At 42.1% G+C, this 15,327-nt stretch overlaps 1 protein-coding gene across 1 annotated transcript; it reads left to right on the top strand.

Annotated features, from left to right (window-relative positions):
* Positions 1 to 1,597: 1,597 nt before the first annotated feature.
* On the top strand, positions 1,598 to 14,479 carry MAT2B (methionine adenosyltransferase 2 non-catalytic beta subunit). The gene is made up of 7 exons (XM_075009392.1): positions 1,598 to 1,699; positions 3,764 to 3,958; positions 4,916 to 5,030; positions 5,444 to 5,596; positions 7,606 to 7,799; positions 10,141 to 10,254; positions 12,754 to 14,479. Exons 1-7 carry the CDS (start codon positions 1,637 to 1,639, stop codon positions 12,922 to 12,924), a joined length of 1,005 nt encoding a protein of 334 aa, XP_074865493.1. The 5' UTR covers positions 1,598 to 1,636; the 3' UTR covers positions 12,925 to 14,479.
* Positions 14,480 to 15,327: the final 848 nt, after the last annotated feature.

Genomic DNA, 15,327 nt, shown 5'->3' with positions numbered 1-15,327 from the left:
ACCTGCCTCAGGGGCAAGCTGGAAAGCAGGTGCTGTGCTAGTCAGTATCTTGGCTCCTGCAAGTGGGGGGTAGCTGGGAGCTAGGTGCAACAATGCTTCCAGTTTCTGGACAACCCAATACTTGGAAGAGCCAGAAAACTGACCTGGGCTGCTGTGCCGGTCAGTTTCCTGGCTCCAATGAGTGGCAGGTAGCCAAATACAAAAGTACCAGTGGGCCTCTGGAGGCTAATGAATTCAATTCACAGACAGGGCCCTTCTATACTAGCCTTCATTCAATCTTGAAGCTATACCCACCCAGTTCTGAGGATATTATGCTATTGATGTGAGTGCTCCCTAAATTCAGCTAATGCTATTTACAGTGAAGACAGTCACTTGGTACAATCAAGCTGCCTCACACTCAAATTTATCTTGTAATGTAGATGTAGCCTGAGACTATTAGGGTAAGAGTCCTACATGCAAAACAGCCCTGGAATGGATGGGGGAGCAGTGGCCACAAACCCCAAGGACACCTTACCATGCAACAGTTTTCACACAACTTTGTCGCCTTCCCCGCTTTCCGATAACAGAACTTACATGACTGTAGCAGTGGGGACTGAACCACTAGAGTCTGTGCTCACGAAAGCTCATGCTCAAAACTTTTCTGTTAGTCTATAAGGTGCCACAGGACCCTTCGTTGCTGTTACAGATCCAGACTAACAGGGCTACCCCTCCGATACTAGCCCCACCCCCATGATCTGACATCTGCTGCCGGGGGTGGTGCTGTAAAGTTGACAGACGCTGTAATCTGAGCCTAACCAGCAAGGACGGTCGTAAAGCCTGGGACCCCATTAAAAGGGGTCTTAATCCACCGTTGGAAAATTGCTGTAGAGAGTTGATGGCGGAGCAGCAGCAAATAGCCTTCCCAGGCTGTGAAGGGGCGGGAGTGCTGCTGTGCGCTCACACTAGCCCCAACCACTGCCCCACGGCCTGTCCCCCCACACCCGCCTTCTGCCGCTATGAGGATGGTGCAAGCCCTTGAAGAGCCGGGCCTGGTGCCCCTGCCAGCAGCCGGGCCCTGCTACACCCCCACCGCTGGCAGTGCTCACCCTGCTGCCCGGTTCCCGGGTCCCCACAGCTTGGGCGGGGAGAAAACACGGGGCTGCGTGGGCGAGCACGTGGGGCTGAGCTCTCGCACGGTGCTGGGGGCCTTGCCTGAGAGCAGCCCAAGGGCAGGAGGGCCTGACCCGGGGTCAAAGCTCCCTCTAGGCCGTTCCATCGAGGTGCGTGTGACTGCGCACCACTCCCGGCGCGCCCTGGGCGCTCGGCTCGGGTTGGCGGGTAGCATTGGGATCGCTGGGGTGGCGGAAACGCTGCCCTGCCCTGCCCTGCCCAGGTGGCGCTGGCTCGCCTCCTTCGCTCCTCCAACCGGTGATAACCCGGCCGCTGTTGCTTTAAGAAGTGGCTTGTGGGGCCAGGGCCCCTCCGGCCAATGGGCGCGAGCCGGCTGAGAGAGAGCCAATGAGCTGACGGTAGGGAGCCTCGCGAGCTCACGTTTCCCTCGGCTAAGGAGCCAATTAGCGGCCGAGCTGTGGGAGGGTGGGAAGCGCTGGGTGGGGGCTGCAGTGCTAGGGCTTGCGCTGCGGTGCGGCCGGCGGGGATGGTTGGCCGAGAGAAGGAGCTTAGGATCCGCTTCGTGCCGGGGCAGTGCGAGCTGGTGGAGGTGAGCGGACGGACGGACAGGCTGGGCGCGTGGAGTGGCTGGGGGGTCTGGGCCGAACCCCGCGGGGGACGCGCGGCCTGGGCGACTGGCCAGATCCCTGCCGTGCGGAGCGCCACGGCCTCCTTCCCGTGCCTGCGGTGGCCGCGCATCAGGCTGGCTGCTGGCTGGGTGACGCTGTCCTGCCCCTCGCCGCTGGCCCGGGCCCGCGAGGGTGGGACAGCTACAATCCTAGGCTGTGGCTCTGGGGGTATGACTGGCTGGAGACTCGCCTCCCAAGTAGCCTGTGCGCTGAGATCCGCGTTTGTCAGCTGGCCTATCCAGCGCCGCCCCTCCGCCCCCAAGTTTTCCGGGCCAGTCAGGGCCAACTAGCACCCCGCAGAAGCACTCTCCTGCATGCTCTGGCTGCAGAGTGGGTCCCCAAGTTCAGCCATAAGTATTTTTGCTGTCACGTTGGATGTATCCCCACACCAGACAGTGATGCTCATCTGAACTGCAATAAAGAAATTCCCTGGACGCAAATAGGACCTAATTAGATTTCTGGGCAGGAAGAAGTAGATATGTCTGAAACTGTCATCAGATAAACTGACCTAAAGGTTTCTTCAGCTTCCTGTTTCTTGGAGTGATAATCAGTTTCTGCAAATCTAAGAGTGTGTTTTCCATTTATTTGAAGGTAATATGTTTAGTTGCGTCTGTTGTTACTATAGTATATGCTATTTAATTTGGTTTTAATAAATCAGGCTTTTATTGCTCATCCTTATGTTCATCTTCTCAGGGAACAATATCACTCTTCTTCCCTGAGGAAGGAGGAGAGTCATAGGTCACAAGATGTTTTTGCATGGCCGCTAAATTTGCAGGACTAGATATGGCGCACACAGAGCTTTTGCCATGTGTGGCTTAGACTTTGTCAAATTTTTTTTCAGTAGTCCCAGGAAACAAGGTGTCATTTAATCTGCTGAAGTTTGCTTATGGCATTGACCTGAAGTCAGAATTAGTCTTAGTAACCTGGCCGGTAACTGCTGGGATCATATTTATTTTTTTCTTCTAGCTTAACCATATTTACGCACTTCAGACAGTGAAGAACCAAAGGAATGTTTTTGCAGAGATGGAAAAATATTCTGGTGCAGGCATGTACTTGAATTTGGTGTCTTCAAAAATATCTATCAACACCTATTTGATTCTGTAGTTTTTCATTGATTGATGGTATATGTATTGATGATGATTTTTCTTATAAACTGGTTCAGTATTCTTTTCGCAGTAGTGCTTTTATTACTGATTATAGGTGGGTTGGTCTTTAATATTTGCACTGTAGTGTTTAAATACTGTTAGTAGTATTTCAGAATTTTGGTAAATAAGCAGAAGATTAAATTTCTCCCTATTAAGACCTCTAGATATATTCACTTTTCAGGGTTAATGAGTCAAATATGAGTCTTTTCATTACTTTTACTCTATTCTGAGTTCCCATTTGTTTTTGTTTTTCAGGTTATACAGAACTAACAAATACTCTAGGGACAGTGACTTCCCAGTTAAAATATTTTCGTGCATGGTACAGCCCAAAACTTCTTTGGTTGCTAATTTGTATCAAATTACATTGTGTTGTCTCTGCTAAATTATATTAGCATTGACATTTTAAAAGATTTTAACAGTCAGGCTGCATCATTGCTGTTTCATGCTATCAAGCTATTAACTCCTTATCTTAGGGCTGGACAATAACTGGCCTCAGGGTGGATGCAGTTTGCCAGAGTTAGCCCCTAGTGGCCACCAGGTGCTTTGTTTAGCTGAGTGTCTGCTAGGGTCATTAAAGGATTTGCCCTTTATAATAATGGATTAGGCTTTCTGGTTATGGTTAATTAGTGTTTACATTTTACCAAGCTTTACTGGCATATGGGTATCATTTAAGTTTTTGAAAACAATGAGGAAAGCTAACCTGAACATTTTTGCCAAGAGTAATATGATCACACTCACCTACACTGATTATGGTTGCAGCAAATAACAAAACATTAGACGGAGGCAAGCAATAAGTGTGCATTCTTTTCTTTTTTTTTCCCCGCTCTCTCCAACCCCCAGGAAGATGTTGATATTCCCGATAGACGTGTTCTGATTACAGGAGCTACTGGGCTTCTTGGCAGAGCTGTGTACAAAGAATTTAATGAAAATAATTGGCATGCAGTTGGCTGTGGGTACAGTAGAGCTCGACCAAGATTTGAAAGGGTTAATCTTCTGGACTCTCTTGGGGTTCACAGCATTATCCAGGATTTTCAGGTAAGGTTTCTGGAGAGAGACAAGATATAGCCTCCAGTGTAATAGGGCAAGTTGACTGTGTGTATGCTTTATTAAATAAATGTTTTGCTGAGATGCCTTACACCATTTAGCTCCTATAATATCAACAGCACTCATCTGTCTGTGGTGGTAGTTTGGAAGAGGATGGCATTTTTCTTCCCCTGATTTGTACAGTGGCTACTCTGTCTTTGCATTTTCTAGATGCAACAATCAACAGCAAGTCAATATAAACATACATGTTTTGTAATTAAACAAAAGGCTGATATATTAAGTTTTGTATGGCATCAGTGTTCCAGTAAGGCTTCATCACACTAAAGATTCAAAATAATTAATTGTATACCTTGTTTCGCTCATGGTAGAAATTTTGTAGCAGTCAGTACTGTGGTGCGCAACAGTTTAAGCTGTCTCTCAGCCTCCAAAGAGTAACTTTTTTAGGAAGCTTATTTTAGAATAAATAGGGACCTGATGTAAAAAAGAATTATAAAACTCTTTTGTGTCTGGACTACACCTTCCAAGCACATCACTTATGAACTCTGCATTAATATAATTTAAAACTAGGTTGGGTAGCATTGTTTAATAACCATTGAGGGTGGTTTGGCACTGAGTCTAATCCATATCTTTCTTCTCACCTGAAATGAGAACAAAATTCTTAGCTGTAAGATAGATAGATATTGAGGGTCATGATGTCAAAATTACTTAGAGATCCTTAGTTGGTTTCTGTCAGATCTTCAGGTAGCTTTTTATTCTTTTGCATTTCCGAAGAAAAGAAATCTTTGGGATTTCATAATAAATCATGATTGCTGTGGGTTAACACAACAACAAAATAAAAATACTGTTTAGTTTCCCTATATCTGACAGATCTGGCTCCTAGGTTGAGGTCGCAATTTCTAGTTTTAAATTTTGTCTTACGTTTTCTAAAATTGGGTCTTTAATTTTCAGCCTCATGTGATAGTGCATTGTGCTGCTGAGAGAAGACCAGATGTTGTAGAAAGTCAAGCAGATGCTGTTTCTCAGCTCAATGTGGCTGCTTCAGGGAACTTAGCAAAAGAAGCAGGTAAAGGGACAATGAGATGGAATTTTTTAATTTTTTAATTTTTTTTTGACCAGGATGCTACAGGCACAAATATGCATAGCGCTTGACACTTAAACAGCCAAGATCCATCATTGCCTCAACAAGCTTTCTGTCTTGCTAATTTAGATGAAGACAGCAGCATGTGTACATGTGGAGGATTAGCAAGGTGACAAAGTGAGGGAATGAATTGGTGAGAAGACCAGGGAATTGTATCAAATTTAGAACATGTATTTATTTCCATCCATGACTGATCTTTTCACAGTGAAAATATGAACTATAGGGAATTTGAATTAAACACAGTGCAAATGTTTTTAGATAAAATAAATAGCTATTTATTTTATCTATCATAAGATGTTCATAGTAAGTTTTGTTTATCCCCCCCACCTTTATCTTAGCTGGAATTGGAGCATTCTTGATCTACATTAGCACAGACTATGTGTTTGATGGAACAAATCCTCCTTATAAGGAGAGCGATGAACCAAATCCCCTAAATCTTTATGGTAAAACTAAACTAGATGGAGAAAAGGCAGTCCTTGAAAATAATGAAGGTAAGCCTTCCATGGAAGTTTTTTCTTCTCACTTGGTTACAGGTGAGCTGGGGGTGTTCTACGAGTGGAATATCATTTTCTTCGATGCTTCTTATTTTCGAAGCTGCTTTTGTATTATTTCTGTCCTGCCAATGTTTGCAAAAGCTCCCACTTTAGTACCATTTCTCAATTTGGTTAAGATGCTTTTCGCTCACTTTCATGGATTGGTAATGAAGGTAAGACTAGACCCAACTTACATATGTGTGAGTACCTCACTTGACATCTTCCCTAACTCAGTATTTTGCTTTGTTTTCATAAGCCTTTGGTTATGGTCTTGTAGTCAGTAATCAGTCTGTGGCAATATTTATATCTAAGCAATTTTTGAAATGATTTTGCTTCAGTATTAGGAGATACTGAATTAGTTGTTTTTACAAATGCCAAATACTACACGAATCTTTCAACTACTTGTATTTTTATAACTAAAGAAACCAGGCCAGTTTGTATTGTAAGATACTTTTGTTTTTGTATTATGTATTGTGAACGGTTCTAGTCACGGTTAGATTTTAGTGACTCTTTTTTTGTTTAGAGATTTATTTTTATTTGAGGAAGTAGATTACTTTTGCTTCCTTTTAAAAAGGAGGAAGAATCATGGTGTTTCTTTCTTCCTTGTCTCAGTTTTGATATCCTTTCAAAAAGTGAGTGTCAAAGTACATGGTTGTTCCCTTGCTACACTAGTAAGAGTGTCATCCAGATAAGTCTTGTGTATATTGTCATACTTAGCAAGTGTCTGTATAAGAGTTTTTCATTAACAATCTTTGCAACTTCTTTGTTCTTCCTCACTTTCTAATTGACTGAATTTACATATTTTCTTTGAATATTTTTTTTAAAGAGCCACCTGAGTTTAATGTAATTCATTCTAACAAAAACAAGAATCCTGTGGCACATTTAAAGACTAACAGATTGATTAGGGCTCATGCTTTCCTGATTAAAGTCCACTTCATCAGATGCATTGGAGTGGAAATACAGAGGCATAGAGATATATCAGCTCCATGTCTCTATTTCTACTCCAGTGCATCTGATGAAGTAGGTTTTACCCATGAAAGCTTATGCCTTAACAAATGTACATGACCAGTTAGCACAGCGCTGCTGCCGGCAGTGCTATGCTAATGACAAGACCATTTGTAAACCTGTGTGGCACATTAGCATAGCTGTGCAAGATTTTACTGTCTGCAGGGGCGGGGCATTGGCAGTACAGAGGCCGTGTGAATGTGCATCTGCCAGCTATGCTGTCCTCTGATGCCAGTTCCTTATGCCTGAAAAAATTCAGGGGTAAGGGACTGGTGACAGAGTGGCGCTTAACCAGCAGAAATGTGTCCACACAACCTCTGTGTTGCCAGCAAACACCCACCCCCACCCCCTGACAGCAAAATGGCGCTGCATTTACAATTTTGTGCCCTGTCATTGGCATAGCTAAATGGCCGTGTAGATGTGGCCCTAGTCTTTAAGTTTCCACAGGACTTCCTGTTTTTGCAGATGCAAACTAATATGGTTACTTCTCTGAGTCTTGTAATTCCCTCTAGTCACTAATTTCTCCCTAACTGTAATATGAAAGGACACTTTTCCAATCATTCTTTCTGCTGTCAATATATTTCTTGCAAGTCTTCTGAAATCATATTTAGGTACTTTTTTTTTTCCATTAACAGTAACATAATTGTCTTTTATACAGACTTTATTAGCTATGTAAAAGTCTACATTATACAAAGTTGAATGCGTCATTAGTGTAATCATGGCAAATTTAATTTATTGTATATAAATATTCTCAATTCTGTGATATTTGAAAACTTTGTATTGACTAAAAATTGTGTAGCAGTAGACTGTACACAATCAGTTTGTAGTTTTTCTTTCAGGAGTGTGAATGTATTCTGTAGCAGTTTTTATGTATGTTCTGTAATTAGCTTTGGGATTTGTTTGGTCATAGCTATTCAGAGTTTTCCTTTTAACACATTTTAAAAAATGTTTTTCCTGTTTAGATGCTGCCGTGCTCAGAATTCCTATCTTATATGGGGACATAGAAAGGGTGGATGAGAGTGCTGTAACTGTCATGTTTGATAAAGTTCAGTTGAATAACAAATCAGCTAATATGGACCATTGGCAACAGAGGTTTCCCACCAACATCAAGGATGTAGCTACTGTGTGCCGACAGTTATCTGAGAAGAGAATGCTGGTGAGAATTCTTGAGAAAATGAGCTTCCTTTAGACAACATACAGGTTGTTTTTGGTTCTCAAATTTTTCTTTCCCTTCTGTGGTCCCATTTGGGTACCAAATCAAATCTAAGGGTTTGGTTCTAATTTTCAGGGCTTTGGGCTTAGTCTCGGCTATTTCAGTAGTAGCTGCTCAATCCATGACTTTCCATGTGTTTTTTTTGTGCTACTTGCGAAATGATGGAATTGACAGTTCCAACATTGACGATGGGAAAACAGGATACAGAGCTTTTGGTGGCTTCCTCATAAGAAGTTAAAAGGACCATGAATTTTGCTGTCCCTAGAACTAAATGTGCAAGTCCTCTGTTCACCACCAAAGTATTTCTGCAATAAAGAAGACACCTTTTGAAGGGCAGAGAATTAAAGATCAACATTGACTGGACTTCCTGGTGGACACAGTTTTTGCAGTCGCTCATGCAATGGTGCTGAAAGTGGAATAAAAATATTTGATAGCACTACAGAGACACAGGACAAGAGTGGATGTTGATAGAGAGACAGGGGTTTCAGAGAAACTGTAAATGCTCCAATTGCTCTAAAATGGGGCATGAGCTGCTTACTTCCTTATACAAATCCTCAATAAGCTGTCATTACAGCACTCTTTCAGTTGAACTGCTGATAAGCCTTGTAATAACTTTGTAGCTGCTATGGACAGACTACAACTGAGAAAATAAGAAGGATAAATTGAGGCCCGAAAGAAGCACTTACCTGTTACACGTTTCAAACCTGTTGGATCTGGGAGCACACTTTGAGGCTCAAAATCCAGGAAGCATTAACTCCGTTTTCTTTAATGGTTTCTGGGGAAAATAAGGGTTTAGAAAACCAGCCAAGAGGCAATGGCTACCAGTTAAAAAGGGAGTAGCCTAGAATCTTTATGAAGAATACTTTCATTGAACTCTTACTTCTGAATTGTGCAGGCATAGTCAGTTAATCGGTCCATTGTGTGCACTTCTAGATGGTACAATAGGTACTATCAGTTCAGCAAAACCAAAACAAGTCTGTGTAACACTCTCTCTCTCTCTCTCTCTCTCTCTCTTTCACACAAAGTACATGTGGGGAAAAATACAGTTCTGCTGAGACCTACTTAAATGTTAAAAAAGCTGTCTTGCAGCTGCTGTTTCTAAGGATCCCAGTCCTGTCATTTCAAAAAAAGAAAAAAAACCAGGTTTTATTTTATTTTTATTTTTTAAATTGGGAAGTATTTTTCGAATTTAACTCCAAAACTGGAAGGCATAATTTTTCTCTAAAACCTATAAATGGAAACGGTGTATGCTTAGAAAAATTCATGTTACATCTTTGCATTTTAACTTTTGAGCAATCTGCAAACAAATGAAAACACTAAACTGAAATTGCTTAGCAATATTAGCTTTGCCAATCATTGCCCAGAATGTGATTTGTGTTAGATGAGAAGTAAATTGACTCAAAACATGGTACAAATGGAACCTCTCTAGTCCCTCGCCCTCGGCACCTGAGAGGTTATGAGAATTTGAGAGAGAGAATGAGAGAATTTGCTGGACCACAGAAAGTCAATATTGTCTAGCACATTACCAGTGCTTCCACTGCTTACTGGGCTCTTAAAAGACATTTGGGGTAAATTACAGATAAATAACAGCACAGAAAACTGAGAGCCAGGACTGGTGGCTGTAAACAAACCTTATGGGAGCATGGGAAATTTGACCGCACCCATGATGAGCAGTCATCCAGCTAAGTAAAATCATGCAGGATTTTGAATGTTTCTGGACTAGAGTGTTTTGGATTAGAATAGTTTAACCTGTATACTGCATGGACAGGGTTGAACTTGTCAGCACGTGCCCCTTGCCTGCCTTGTTCTTTATTGGTTATATTAAGTTATACCCTTGATCAGTCTGCATACTTCTACATAGCTCTAGTTTGATGCAATGGAGGAGAGTATTTATGGTATCTGTTACGCTTATGATACATGAATTTTGTTAAGAGTGGCTTAAAAGGGATTTTAACCTTAACATATAACCTTTTATGTTCTCTCATCATGAGTGCATTCAATTCATGCGCAGCTGAGTCAAGGATTTGAGTCTCTGAGAAGTCAGACTCTGCCAACCCCACCGTTGGCTTTATCAGGGTTACATTTTTTTTTTCCTAAACATCTGCTCAGTTTCTACTGTGAAAATATATTCATTTCATAAATATTTCAGTTATTAACTTGTTTTTCAGGATGGCATCATCCTATCTGAATGTCAGTTGATAATTTGATTTTTCTCAAATCATTTGCCTGTGTATTTCTGTAAAAGCGCTAGCCTGACTCTTCAGCTATGCTTGTTTCTTTCTAGGATCCGTCAATAAGAGGAACATTCCACTGGTCTGGTAATGAACAGATGACTAAGTATGAAATGGCCTGTGCTATGGCAGATGCTTTCAACCTTCCCAGCAGCCACTTGCGACCAGTAAGTAATGTTGAGGCAATACAAAAATGATTTTCTTTGAGCTACTTTTTTTATATAGGGGGAGAAATGGGAGTGAGTTGCTTCTCCTGATAGCCCGATGATAACATCATAGTATTCCAAAAGGAATAGTCCTAGAAATCCACAGTGTGGCATGATGTACTGCCAACAACATAATCAGGTGTCTTCTGCAGGAAAATGACAACTGCGATGTTATCTGTTTCCTAAAACAGATATATTGCATAAAGCAGAGATCAGTTAATCTGTAAGTACAGTATGTTCCTATGACAATGTGCAAGTCTAGCATATAAAATATTTCTAAGATACAGCTCACTAAAGAGGAGTTTCTTGATATTTTTAAAGTGAACTGGGGGGCTGCGTAAGGGGGGTTTGGTGAGCCTCACAGCCAGCTGTGGCCTTCCTGAGTCCCCCCTACACCACCACACACGGGGTGCTCTCCCCTTCACTGACCCTGGGACTTGCCTAGGATGGGAGGAGCTGAGAGCAACTGCCTCCACCAGGCCATGGCAGTTAGGAAAAGTGCTGCTCAGATTCAAGCTCTGGCTACTGCTACCAAGTCCTCCCGTCCCTGGGTCAGGCAGCAGCTCCCCTGTCAGCAGTGGCAACTGGAACTTGGCTGTGAGCAGCACCTTCCCTCACCAGCAGAGTTGATGGGAGGACTTGCTCAAAGGCAAGCTCCTGCTGCCTGGCTGTGGGGCAGGGCAATGAGTACTGGCAGCTGAAGCTCAGCTCAGAATGACATACTCCCTGCTTACCATGGCCTGGCAGGGGCTGCTCCCAACTCCTCCCCTCCCAACAAGACCTGGGGCCGGTGGCTGAGAGGCAGGGAGGTGGTGGGAGGGAATCTGATGGGATGACACCTTTCTGTTTCCTGGGAGGAAATCTTTTTTATGTAGAGAGAGAGATAATATCCAGCTAGCTAATTACTTAGTTTGAGGGGAAAAAGGGCAAATTGATCATGCTGAGCACCTCAGGATCAGATTAGTTTAAAAAAATCTACACACATTAGCACAGGTTGAACCTTTAATCTGATGCCCTCAGGACCTGACTGGTGTCGAACAAGAGAGTTTGTCAAGCCATGGGATGTCAGTATTGTCTGGCAGCGTTACCAACAATACCGCTGCTTACTGGGCTTTTAGAAAACATGTAGGCCATTTCTTCGAAAGTGGCATGGTCATACACGGTCTGAAATATGCTAATAAGGTGGGGGTGCAGATTCCCTGTGCCTCATTAGCATAATGTCACGTGATCTGGAGTCTGGAAGACCATTCTTCTGGACTCCAAAACGCTGTGTAGAAGCGTGGCCCCAGGGGAGCTTCTGGAATGAAGTCCTTCTTCCGGGGGCCCCTTCTTCCCAAAAATTTTTGGGAAGAAGGGGCCTCCGGAAGAAGGACTTCCTTCAGGAAGCCCCCCACGGGCCACACTTCTAAACAGTGTTTTGGAGTCCAGAAGAATGGTCTTTGGGACTCCAAATCACGTGACGCTATGTGAATGAGGCACAGGAAATTGGCATCCCCCACCTCATTAGCATATTTCAGGCCATGTATTACCATGCCACTTTCGAAGAAAGTGGCCTGTGTAGAAACAGCCGTTGGGATAAATTACAGCTAAAGAGCAGCATAGAAAACTGAGAACCAGGTCTGGAGGCTGTAAACAAACTTTATAGAACCACAGGAAACTTGACCACACTCATATGTGGTCATCTGGCTAATTAACATCATGCTGGATTATGGACGTTGCTGTACGAGAGTTCCGAACTAGAGAGGTTTGGACCTATAGTGAGATGCTGTTAGCATACAGGATTTATTTTTAAAGTGAGACTTACTAGTTACAACTTCAGGGATTCTTTATTAGTCGTGTTTTTTTTTAGTGCTGAACTACAGCATAGAAGAAAGGCACCTTACACGCAGCACTAAGTTGGTCTGAGATCATTTAAATATTAATGTCATATTTAATAACCTTTTTTCTTGGTGTCAAAAGCAGGTCTCTAAAACATATTTTCATCCCAAGAATATGCTTCTCATGTATGCGGATTTCCTGGCCATTGACAGGCAAGTGGAGGTAAAATGTGGAAGAAAGGCAATGATGTTAAAAGCCATTACGTGGCTCATTCTTTGCTAGTTCAGACATGTCTCATGAATTTTATATCTGTTTCCCTAAAGGACATTCACATAAGTAGTACAGTCAAATGGGATTTTCGGTAGGCCAGCTAATACACATCACTCCTAAAGGCTCTACAAAATGAAATTGTCTTCCTAGCCTTTCATTGTTCAGAAATTTTAGGTAAGGGAGAAAATGGATTTTAACTTCCTGTCTCTTTTTCGCAAGTTAAATGAAGGGCATTTCAGGAGGCAGAATTCCTTATGTAGGTTCTCTCCAGCAACGGAAAAATTGCCTGAAGAGAACAAACACATTGAAAGCTACAAATGGTATTCAGAAGCACCTATTTTTAACTGTACCTAATGGCTGTTCTTTTTAAAGATTACCGATGGTCCTATAGTGGGTGCACTTCGTCCGAAGAATGCTCAGCTCGATTGCTCCAAGCTAGAGATGCTGGGAATAGGACGACGAACGCCATTTCGAGTTGGGATCAGAGAATCACTTTGGCCTTTCCTAGTTGACAAGAGATGGAGACAGACTGTCTTCCATTAGTTTGTATACTTTTTAATGAAAGTATGGTATGTGGCACTTTTTTAAAAAAAGGAAAAAGAACCTAGTTTTATATGTGTTCTTAAAAATTGTGACACCTTATGAGCTTTGATTGAATCAGGTAAAAATATGGTCTTGCACTATTGACATTATTAGCCTAAAAACGTTCAGTGGCAAAAAATGAACCTTGTTTAAAGTATTCTGTTTTTCCTTCTATTTGTACTGGTCTAATCTAATACCTGATCCTAATGAACTATGGTTCTTAGTCGTGGGCTACATCTACACTTGCCGTGGAAGATCAACCCACCTAGGTTCGATCCATCGATGGGAGGAGTGTTCCTGTTGACCTTCTGCTGTGAAGACAGCTGCAGAAGGCAATGGCCATAAAGTCAGTTTTTGGTACACAAAATTTGATACCAAAAATTGCGTAGCAGCTGTCAGCCTTCCAGGTAAGTGTTGATGTAGCCTTAGTAACATTTGATATTAAGTATGAAACAGGTCAGCTGGAGACTTATTTTGGCTGAAATATACTGTTGATTGTTAGGGGCTTTGCTGTTTGTACAGTATCTCCTTTGAAGGACCAGTTTAGTTTTATCATCAAAAAAGATTACACTTTCTTTTAATGTTAAAATTACCATTCTAATGTAAGTTAAAGTGAGAATCATTGGTATTTTAATGTTCGTTTGCTTTGAGCTTGGATCAAAATGTTTAGAAGAATGTGAAACTTTATTTTTGCAATTATTGAGTGTAGTTTATATGCTTGAGGTATATTTTCACAATGTTCTATATCTTGGCACTCCTGTTGCTTCATAGTCTATTTTTAAAGGTGACCTGCCAAGTGTGGTGATGGGAAGAAGAGGAGGGAAATGAGTTTGGTCCTCTGCTTTGCTTAGCGCTTGAAGAGTTTAATCACTTTCCTGTTTGTGTGGTGTTCTGGATCTGCGTTTCTAGTATGGGCTGGAAAACTGTGACAGAAGTGGTGAAATGAGAGCATCACAAAGAGTAAATGTGAAAGCTGATAAAGTGAGGAGAAGGAAGTCAAGAACTTGATTACTCTTCAGGTGGGCACAGACAGTGGTCTCAAAGTGTCTTATTGATGTAATGCCTATAATTAAGGGTTTGCTCAGCAACAATGTAAACTGTTTTAGAATGCAGACAAGTTTTAGACTGGTCAAAGCTTTGTTCTGAACAACTGTTTGACTTCCATACCCAATTAACATTCCAGAGGAAAGACTTCTGTTCAAAGATTCCAGCTGCCATTGAGATCTTGCTGCTTGCAATATGCATGTTCTGAGATCTTTCAGGGAGACTTTGCAAAACTGGACTTGAGATTCTAGATTTGAAGCAAAAATAAGTAGAAAAACCTGGCAACACTTAAGGCCTCTGAGTCAAAAGGGCAGAAGCTTGCTGTTGTGTAAAAATCTTTTACAAGTCAACTTACAGTCAATCCTTCTAATTCCATGTATGAAATAGTTTTATTTTAAGCAAGTCCTGGTATGCACATGGTAAGTTACGTTTTCAAAATGACAATAAATACATATTGCTGGTGTCTGTGTCAGTGGTTGACTCCAGAATTGTTTAATTCTTAACTAGGTGCAACACCCTTCACAATATTCCTATGCTGAGGAGGAAACAATGGTAAAATTTACTTGAAGTACACGTCATAAATTTAACTCTTTAGACATAGGCTAGAAAAATGTTTCTCAACTGATGGGCCACAGCCCCCTAGGTAAGTGGTGGGGTGGTCATGAAAGGTATCTGTTCAAGATAACAGCACCTGAGGCTCTCCCTTGGGTCCAGCAAGAGCACCCCTGTAAGTCTCAGCTCCACAGTCATGGCCTCTATGGTGCTGGAGTCTGTATCCGCATCTGCACTTTGCTTTCTCCTCTGAAGCAATAAACAGCATAATTGCCCACAATTATAGGTTCATGTACAGCCCTTTCTAAGCAAGCATTTTTTCTGTTCAAGGCTTTTACTTTCATACTCACTTTAAAAATAAAAGAACCTACAGAAGTCACCCCCACAGCACCAGGAAGGGCTCTGGGAGGCCACGAGTCCTTCAGCTTGACTGGCTTTTCCTATGGTTTTGAGCTCATAAAACCTGTTAACTCCAAACAAGCAAATAGTTGATGCAGATCAGCTTGTTTCTTTCTAATACTTGGGCCTCTGAGTTTGTCTTCATGCAACAGGTGATCAGCAGCCATTGATTCTCTTTTTAGCTTGTTATTCAAAAGGCTGAATTTTGGCAGGTTGCATTTGAGACTTTCTAGGAAACCCTTTCAATTTCATAACCGAAAGTTCATATCTGCATAGTGTCTAAACAGTTTTGTACCTCAGAACACTTTCAAGGGTTTATTTTGGTTATGTCTCCTTAACCAAATTACATAGAACTCCACAATAATACAT

The sequence above is a fragment of the Carettochelys insculpta genome, chromosome 15, assembly GCF_033958435.1.
Source record: "Carettochelys insculpta isolate YL-2023 chromosome 15, ASM3395843v1, whole genome shotgun sequence".
NCBI classification, from domain to species: domain Eukaryota; kingdom Metazoa; phylum Chordata; order Testudines; family Carettochelyidae; genus Carettochelys; species Carettochelys insculpta.
The sequence above is the reverse complement of the archived record's forward strand: the minus strand, read 5'-3'. Positions and strand labels throughout refer to the sequence as shown.